At 47.5% G+C, this 10,230-nt stretch overlaps 1 protein-coding gene across 1 annotated transcript in view; it reads right to left on the reverse strand.

Moving 5' to 3' along the window:
• The window catches only part of PLCL2 (phospholipase C-like 2), a 90,506-nt gene that overhangs the window by 30,617 nt on the left and 49,659 nt on the right, over positions 1-10,230 (reverse strand). The window contains exon 5 of the mRNA XM_010856710.1: positions 1,741-1,850. Coding sequence (XP_010855012.1) covers positions 1,741-1,850 — 110 coding nt within the window. The remainder of the gene's footprint in view (positions 1-1,740; positions 1,851-10,230) is intronic.

Here is a 10,230-nt window from a genome sequence, read left to right on the forward strand (position 1 = left end):
TTTGTTCCTATCAGGGCTACACACTATGGCGCCATTTTCCCCTGAGGTTTGCAGGAAGTTCAGAGCCTACCAGCAACTTGTAAAGCCAAACGCCTCTCCACAGTACAGTTTACTATCTGCCGTTTACTGAACTACAAGTGATCAGAGTTAAATACTAAGCAGAAGATCTAGAGCTTTTAAAAAGTACATGTGTAGGAAGGGAAGTATTTGAAGAAGTTCAGAAAATGACTTTAATTATACAAATGAGTAGGGGCGTTAAAGTGCAAGTTGGCTAGCTTGGGAAGGGTGACTTCTCATTAAATGAAATAAGAAAACTGTCTGCTGCAGGGTGGATCCTTTAACTTGAGGGGGAACAGGAAAATTAAAAGAGGCAGCTGTGATAATGTCTTTAAAGCTTTGAATTCAACAGAGAAGAAAGCTGGGAGGGTGAACCAGAGAGTAATTTTACATTGAGTTGTCCAAGGTCCAGACAAATCATATTTCTGTGTTATTATTATTCAAGGTCCCAAACACTGAGATGAAGAAAAGATCATTGAGATAAAAACACAAAAATGTTCCAAGGCACATGCTGCTGCTTAGCCGCTCAGTCGTGTTCCACTCTGTGAGACCCCGTGGACTATAGCCCACCGGGCTCCTCTGTCCATGGCGATTCTCCAGGCAAGAATACTGGAGTGGGTTGCCATGCCTTCCTCCAGGGGACCTTCCCGACCCAGGGCTCAAAACCCGATTTCCTGCATGGCAGGCAGATTCTATACCATCTGAGCCACCAGAGAAGCCCCAAGGCACATACATAATAATATTTTTAAAATCGTGTCTTATGATATGCAGGGTTTCCCAGGTGATTCAATGGTAAAGAATCCGCTTGCCAATGCAGGAAATGCAGGTTTGATCCCTGGGTTGGGAAGATCCCCTGGAGAAGGGAATGGCAACCCACTCCAGCATTCTTGCCTGGAAAATCCCAGGGACAGAGGAGCCTGGTGGGCTACAGTCCATGGGGCTGCAAAAGTTGGACACGACTGAGCAACAACATATTATATATGCCACAGAGAAAAAGGCTGAGGGAATGTACAGCAAAAGACCCTGGATGGTGAAGCTATGTTTACCTATGGTTACGCTAGTTTGACATTTTCTATAATGAAAATATATTACTTTCATGATAAAAATAATAACAGTTAATTTTTAAGTGGTCATGCTGAAAAAGAGAGATGGAGGGAAGGAGGAAGGAAGCAGATAAAACAGTTAGGGAGGGAAATGTCTTTCAAACGGCAATTCCCTTCACATACTTCTTTCGAGTACGCCCCCCAAGATTCTTTCCTTTTTTTTTTTTCTGGGATCACATTAATATTAAGGCTGTGATTATACATTCAAGTGTTGAATGAAATTTGAGGAACTAGAATGTTCCAATTCCCAGTCGTTTCTCTGTAATCAGTGCTGTTTCCAGTGCAGCGACTGGCAGCTATGAAGTCTGCAGTGTTTCAAGGGTGAAACGCAAGGCCCTTTCCCTTCCTGGCAGGCCCCACAACGTGCCAGCCACTCAACCCCTTTTCTCCCCGTGAGCCGCCTGCGCAGCAACCGTGCCGCAGACTCTCCCGAAAGCAGAGTCCTCACTGGACTTCCGTGACGACACTGCAGCCTTGATGGGCTGGTGACGCACAGCGCAGGAAACAGGATACAAAGGAGTGGGAAGCAGCACGCGGAAAGGGCTGCAAACTCAGGACGCCCGAAACGGCTCGGAAGTACCTTTAGGATGGTGATGTTCCAGGTGAAGCTCTCCACGGCCTTCTGCAGCTTGCGCTCCTTCAGGCCCTCCTTGGTGCCGATGCTCTGCAGGTGCTCGTGGAACTCCATGGCTGAAAGAAGCAGAACGACAAAGGATGTTACTTCCCCACCCAATCGGTAGTAATGGGCCAGCAATGTTTACCTTTCTAGGTATAGCTAGAAAGATTCCAGTCTCCACTGAGATTTCACAGAGGACGAAATAAGAAAGTTCCAGCGGGGGAAGCAATGCCAATTCACAACCCCAGCGAGGCAGACGGCGTCTCTGAGTGCATGCCTGTGGACTGGGAGGCTGCCCAGGGCACAGATGACCATCCGCATTCTTCCTCTAGAGGTGGGGGCGCTGAAGAGACTCAGCCAGGTTCAGAGACTGAGGCTGAGGGAGAGGGAGGGACCCTGGACCAGGGCCAGGCTTTGGAATCTCGGAGGCTGATTTTAGCTCCACCGAGGTCTCAATGATGCTTTTGAACTGTGGTGTTGGAGAAGACTCTTGAGAGTCCCTTGGACTGCAAGGAGATCCAACCAGTCCATCCTAAAGGAAATCAGTCCTGAATGTTCATTGGAAGGACTGATGCTGAAGCTCCAATACTTTGGCCACCTGATGCAAAGAGCTGACTCATTGGCAAAGACTCTGAGGCTAGGAGGAACTGGGGGCAGGAGAAGGGGACGACAGAGGGTGAGATGGTTGGATGGCATCACCGACTCAATGGACATGTGTTTGGGTAAACTCCGGGAGTTGGTGATGGACAGGGAGGCCTGGTGTGCTGCAGTCCATGGGGTCACAAAGAGTCGGACACGACTGAGTGAACTGAACCAAGGTCTCAATGTTGGCAGTTTGGGATGAAAAAAAGTACAAAACACTGTTTCCTGTCCCAGTGAGATGACCTGAGGTCCCAGACCCCGCCTGCAGCAGAGGGGAGAGGGCACCATAACTCTGTATAATTCACATAATCAGTGCACATTCCTCACCACCATTCAAAGCAGTGTGAACGCGGGAGTGGTGGGACGTCCTCTTCCTGATTTAATATCATTAAAACTCGGGGGGTTTTCTTTACATATTCACTTGCAGTCAGTATCCCATCGCTGGCCAATGGGAACCCTGCAGGTGGGTTTCTAAGTCCTTCTGAGGTCACTGATTAGCCTTTGACACATCCCTGGCTTCTGGCATAAGACATTCAAGAGTTAGCAGGTACACTGCTCACCTGGGCCTGGAGCCAGGCATTTCTCCAAGGACCTCTGGATTCTTACAGCGGAGAATGGTGCTCAAAGACCACAATCTGGGGGCTAGGAGTGCTCACTGTTACTGGGTTTCCACTGTTTTCCAGGCTCCTTAGTGAACAGATCTTAGGTACAGGGCTATTTTTTTAAGGGAAGAATAAGATCTTGCTTGTACTTCTAATTCAAATTTACAGATACAATGTTTTCACTGTTTTTTTCCTTAAATCTTAGACATTTCTTTGGCAGATAATCTTAATTAACCACATCGACATAACTAATATTAAGACTGCTAAATACAATTTAAACTCTGCTTTTTTTTTTTTTTTTTTTGTCCTTAGAGTACATCTCATTGAGAATGTAATAAAAGCACAGTGTTCTAAGGTCAGTCAAGGTAATTTTCTTTACAGGTTATGTCAGAAAAGGTACAATTACGTTCATTTGTTTCCTTTTTATCCCATTGTGTATGTGGGGGTGGGAAATGTTTTTGCTTCTTTGGATAAATTTTTTTTTTTTTTATGATTCCTAAGTCCAACTGCTTATCAAGGTGCATTCAGGTAAATCTTACTTTCTTCCTGGATTCCTCTACCCTAATCCCTCCCTCCCCCTGTACATTTTTATGCGTTTTTAGTTTATCTTTTATTGTCCTCTTTCTCCTTGAAGATCTAAGCAGAGGTGTCCATATATCCACAATCCCCCGTGTTTTGCACAAAAGCAGTGCAGCATGCACAGTGCTCTGTGGCTGTCCATGCAGCCATGGTGGGGATGGCTCGCTGCCCACGTATCAAGCCCTTCTCACCCTTTTCTGACACCTACAGAGCCCCCCACACACACTGTGGAGATGAGCCGCCTCTGGTTTAACCAGCCCTCACGGATGGACGTGGTCTCCAATCTTTCGCTGTTACAACCAATGCTGGAGCAGCTGTCATTTTACAAGACATTTCCCGTGCTCTTCTGTACATTTTTCCTGTTCAGTTGGGCACCCCAATTTCTCACTCCCTTTCTATGCATCATCGCTTCAAAGCAGTTCTTCACACAGTGACTGACAGGAGCTTTATTCCTTAGTGTCTTTAAACAGTGAACAAGGGCTGACATACAGGATAAATATAGTGACCTGCCAATCTAGTCTTGCTTCTTCTCCACTTTCTCTCTCCTAATAGGAGCCAGAGCCCTAATTCCTGTCATGCTAATAAAGCTTAAGAAGCTCACTGGTTTAAAAAAGGAACAGTAATTAGTAGAAGTCATTGCATTGTCTAGGAAACTCCCACACTGACCCTTCTCCTGCATTCGGCCTCTCTTTGGACAACGCCCCAGCTTGGTCACTAACCTCCCCCCAAGCCCACTGCTGGGAGCCTGGCACATAGAGGGCCGCATCCCCCATATCTGCTTCCTACCTTCCCTGGATGTGCTTGCTTTAATACACTGAAAAAAAAAGACAAATAATAACCATGACTAGGTGGCAATTATGTTCTAAAATCCAGGATTTCTGCTAAAGCAACACACACACACATACACACACACACACTTCTCCCTGGTAGGTCTGAGAGGCTCCCTGGCACATGCCTTGATGACTCGGATGCACCTCCTAGAAGGTGGCCAGATGAGGCCCTGACAATAAGACCCCAGTGGTTCTTTAGTTTTAATATTTCGGCATCATCTGGACTTCAGGATATTAATCTTTAATATCCATATTTCGGGTAGTCTCAGAAGCACCACTGAGACTTGGAAGGTGGACGTCCAGATGGAACACGGAAAAGAGACGAGACAGGAGAGCGGGTGGAGCGGTGAGGCTCTGTTAACAAGGCTGAGCTCAGACAAGCATCCAGCCCAGACGCAAGGAGGCAGCTGAGCTCAGACAAGCATCCAGCCCAGACGCAAGGAGGCAGCCTTCAGAAAGGTCAGAAGAACGAGAGCCAGAGGCTGCCTTGGGAAGGACCGAGGACTCGGGAAGACAAGGCTGAGCTCAGACAAGCATCCAGCCCAGATGCAAGGAGGCAGCCTTCAGAAAGGTCAGAAGAACGAGAGTCAGAGGCTGCCTTGGGAAGGACTGAGGACTCAGGAAGAATAACAGTGCGGATGATTAAAAAGTGATGCTGATAAAGATGAAATGTGGAAACATAAGAAAACAAGTACAGCTGCCTAAGAAGCTTATATTCTACACGTCTGTTAAAGTACAGCCACGATGGAGAACAGTGTGGGGAGTCCTTAAAAAACACTAAGAATAAAACTACCATACGACCCAGCAATCCTACTGCTTGGCATATTCCCTGAAAAAACCATAACTGAAAAACACACATCTACCCCGGTGTTCCCTGCAGCTCTATTTACAATAGCTAGACCATGGAAGCAACCTAGATGTCGGCCGACAGGTGACTGGATAAAGCAGCGTGGTACACGTACGCGGGGGACTGTTACCCAGCCATGAAAAGGAACACGTTTGAGTCATTCTGGTGAGAGGAACGAACCTAAAGCCTGTTATACAAGTGAAGTCAGTCAGAAAGAGAAAAAACGCGTATATATGCAACCTAGAAAAAGGGCGCTGATGGCCCTATTTGCAGGGCAGCAACAGAGAGACAGACCAGAGACAGAGACCTGCAGACACAGCGGGGGAGCAGGGCACAGGAAGAACCGAGCAGCAAGAAGCACAGCCGTTATCATACGGGAAGCAGACGGCCAGCGGGAATCACTGTGGATGCTGGGAGCTCAGACCTGGTGCGCCATGAAAACCTGGGCGGGAGCTTCAGGAGACAGGGCGCCTGTGTACGCCTAGGGCCGATTCATGCTGATGTGCGGCAGAAACCAACACGATATTGTAAGGCAATTGTCTTCCAATTAAAAGCAAAACATATTAAAAGTGACATAAGACATTTCACCCTTATCTTCCCCTTCTTCAAATGAAGGCAAAAAGTTCGGGTTAGGGTGTGTGTGAGTCTGTGTGTGCAAGTGTGTGTGTGTGTGTATGAGTGTGTATGTGTGACTGAGCATGTGTGTGTGTGACTATGTGTGAGTGTATTTGTGTGTAAGTGTGTGCATGTGTTATTTAATAGTGAAGTTCTTTAAAAGTGGGCACAAAAAGTGATGAGCTGAAAAGTGGAAAATTATGTTAAAAATAGGAAAGCCTACATTTTAGAAAGTAGCCAAGACCATCCGTTCCATTGGCTGGCATTTCATTCCTTGGTCTGCTACACAACGTATCTATTTCTTTAAAAGAATTTTCACATTATTAACTCACAGACTAACTTTGGTGAACGTTCTGCCAGGCCGCTAACACGCAGCACAGGTTGACTTCGGATTTGAAGGGTTCTCACCTTGACTCACACAGCATGACTGGACTGCTCACTGCTCTCCGGTGACGTGGAGTCCAGGCCAGAGGCAAGACCGAGGGAAACAAAAGACCGCTCACCAAGCACTTTGCACACACTGCATGGGACACTTGGAGAGAGGCTCTGGAACTTGCCTGAGTAAACGGTGAAGAAGAATTCGGAGGAGACTTTCAAGACAGGGAGATCACATCAAAAGCTCACCCTCTGCGTGTGGGGCAGCTCCTACAGGACAGCTCAGGGATGCTGGCAGGAAGACCCCATACTTTCAGAAAGGCCAATCAGCATTCTCAGAATGGGCGAGGGCAAAAGGCAGAGGCAGAAAGGGAGACAGCGCTTCCAGGACAGCGGCCGGCGCCCGGGCAGGGAGTCGTGAAGGAGGACACGTTTCCACACTGGGAAACCCCACACAGGCGGTGTCACGGGGAGCTTCGGAACCCCAGAGGGCAGAGAAATGGCGGGTGCTCGAAGGCAAAAGGCGCGTCTACCTGGGAGACCAAGCGGCTTGGCCCTGCCAAGGGGCCCCCAACACAGGGCCAACTCCTCTGGGAAGGCGCACGGCCGCCTCGTGACTTCCCGCAAGTTCCAGGCACAGCAGGCACTCCCCACACGCCCCAGGGCGACTGAACCCCAACAACTGGCTCCTTTCACCCCCGTGTCTCGGCCGAGAATAGAGACCTGTAAGCAGGACCAGGCCCAGGGCCAAAGCCGAACAGCAGGAGGCTGTGCGCACAAAGGGAAGAGGGGGAGTCGCCGTGCAGCCGCAGGGGCAGCAGGTCAATTCCCTGGAACTAGCATCAGACTGTGAGCCTCAGATATGCAGACGGCACCACCCTTACGGCAGAAAGGGGAGAAGAACTAAAGAGCCTCTTGATGAAAGTGAAAGAGGAGAGGGAAAAGTTGGCGTAAAGCTCAACATTCAGAAAATTAAGGTCATGGCACCCGGTCCCATCACTTCATGGCAAGTAGATGGCGAAAGGGTGGAAACAGTGGCTGACTTTATTTTTCTGGGCTCCAAAATCACTGCAGGTGGTGACTGCAGCCATGAAATTAAAAGACACTTACTCCTTGGAAGGAAAGTTATGACCAACCTAGACGGCATCTTAAAAAGCAGAGACATTACTTTGCCAACAAAGGTCCGTCTACTGAAGGCTATGGTTTTTCCAGTACTCATGCATGGATGTGAGAGTTGGACTATAAAGAAAGCTGAGCATAGAAGAATTGATGCTTTTGAACTGTGGTGTTGGAGAAGACTCTTGAGAGTCCCTTGGACTGCAAGGAGATCCAACCAGTCCATCCTAAAGGAGATCAGTCCTGGGTGTTCATTGGAAGGACTGATGTTGAAGCTGAAGCTCCAATACTTTGGCCACCTGATGCAAAGAGCTGACTCACTGGAAAAGACCCTGATGCTGGGAAAGACTGAAGGCGGGAGGAGAAGGCGATGACAGAGGATGACATGGTTGGATGGCATCACCGATGGACATGGGTTTGGGTGGACTCTGGGTGTTGGTAATGGACACGGAGGCCTGGCATGCTGCAATTCATGGGGTCGCAAAGAGTCAGACACGACTGAGCAACTGAACTGAACTGAGCATCAGACTGTGGACTTTGGGAATAAGTACAAGCTGAAGCAAGGCAGGCTCTGAGTTTGAGCTGACCCCACAGTGCCCACAGCAGACTCAGAGACCTTCCTGAAAATACTGGAGGACTTTCCGAGGAGGCAGACTGAGTGGAGCAGGAAAGTGGGGGAGTCACAGGGACCTTCTCCTCATATATATTCTATGTATATTCCCCCCCTCCTTTTTCCCCATGGTGTTATGATGTTGTTTATTACTCCTTTAATTTGTATAACCTTTCCTGCTTTTAAAAAAAAAGCACCTTATTTTAAAATACATTCCCTTCATTTTCCTCATTTTACTGCTTAGTTGCACTGCAGTTTTTTCCACGCTTTAAATTCTGTTTCTGATGTTTTGTCTTTCATTCTGCATTTTTGGGAGTCTAGTTTTTAGTATCCATTTTCCCTTAAGGGTTTGATTATTGGCTTGATCGCTTTCTTCTTTCTTGACTCCTGCTGTTACTCATTTTTCCTCTCTTCCTTTCCCTTTGTAAGTGTGTGAATCTCTTCGGGTGTTCTTGGCTGTTAGATGCTCTTTCACCTTTAATCTTGGGGTTACGTCTTCTGTGTGGCCTGTGAAGTCCTGGTGCTGAAACCCCCGAGGTGGGGGACCCAAGTCCAGGACTCTGGACCACCAGGGAACTCCTGACCCCATGGAACATTAACAGGCAGAGACCTCCATTTGGGAACCAAGACCCAGCCTCCACCCAAAGGCCTGGGAGCTCCAGTGCCAGACACACAAGATGGTCAAGATCCTGTTTTTTAAAATGACTGGCCCAACTTACGTAATTATTTATTTCCAAATTATTTTATATTGAACCAGATTTTTTAAATGTTTTCTAGTTTCTTTTTATGAAACAATCAGGAGTATTTATGTGAAGAGGTAAAACTGAACTCTTATCTAGGATTTCTTTAACGACTGGACTTTTCATAATAGTTCTGTATTTCGGTAGTCAATATTCATAATACTAAGATACAAAAGGGCTCATCAATTTGGATAATGAAAATAATTTTTGATGCTTGAAGCATTAACACTAATTGGGCAGGCAGTAACACTTACTGACCACACACCATATACAGGTCATTTGACCATGGGTTGTGTTAAGTCCCACTAAGACCCATTACTTAAACATGCTGACCACTGTAAAAAGCTGCAGACTTCTGGAAGCACGGGAAGCAAGCCCGGGTAAGGGAACTAGTGCCTGCATTATCTGACAATCCTCTTATGCAGAAATCCTTGTGACTCTGCTTTGGAATACAATGGCTGAGTCTAGAGGCAGTAGTGCAGTAAAGAGGGCAGCAGCATGAAAATAATGACACGAGAAGACATAACTTCTGCCTTTTTAAAATCAATGCCAAAATAAACTCAGTAGGTGCAGCTGCAAATTAGGATTTTTGCATGAGGAAATATAGTATGTAAGGGAAATTTAGTAGGCTTTTGAGGAGTACATTATTACAATGTGAGACTTTACAAAATAAATTACAAGCAACTGGCAATGTAAAGATGGCTTAATCTTTCGATATTTAAAAAATAATCAGCCAGAAAAGTTTAAATTTCTGAAAACTTGAGGACGTCCGTTCTGAGTTTTCACTAGTGACTGGACAGAAAATGAGAGTGAACGGCACCTCTGGTAGCTGACTGCCCTCATTCTGGTTGTGAAATCATCAGCAGTTATACATAACAAGGCAGAAAGGGAGTTCTGACCATGTCCTCGGTGGAGTAACAAGCATGCTGAACTCTGATTAAAGACAGGCGACTGTGGGTGTCTGTCCCCACAGACAAGGCCTGGGAGCAGCCAGGCCACTCAGCTGTGGCTTCGGGGGGCTAGCTGGGTTTCAGGACGCCTGGGCCCCCCTTACTTCTTCAGGAAGAAGTCCTACGTGCCGGTCCTTGGGCCAGCTGAGGGAGGGAGGTTCTGCACCCCGCCTTCTTACTCACTCACCATTCTCTCCACGGGCAGGCACGCAGCCCTTTGTACTGAACACAGAGGACATATGTGGGTTTCTACACGGCCCAGGTTTACCAGCTATCGGCGTGTCTTTTGTCCGCCTAGGCTGCTGGTATTCTGGGTGACAGGCCCTGCATCTGGGAAGGGAGTCTACACAGGCGTGGTGCCCAGATGCAGCTCCCGCAGGCAGGCAGCCTCGTAATAATGCTGCTAAGTGGAGCCTTCACGGGTCTAAGAAAGATAAGAAGAGAGGCAGGAAAACCACCCAAACCAGCTTCTCCTTAGCTGGTAGAGGACCATACGCTGCAGCTCCCCTTGGTGCCGTGGGAGATGCAGGCCAAGACAGCTTCTATGC

The sequence above is a fragment of the Bison bison genome, unplaced genomic scaffold (genome assembly GCF_000754665.1).
Source record: "Bison bison bison isolate TAMUID 2011002044 unplaced genomic scaffold, Bison_UMD1.0 scf7180017864374, whole genome shotgun sequence".
Classification (NCBI taxonomy): domain Eukaryota; kingdom Metazoa; phylum Chordata; class Mammalia; order Artiodactyla; family Bovidae; genus Bison; species Bison bison.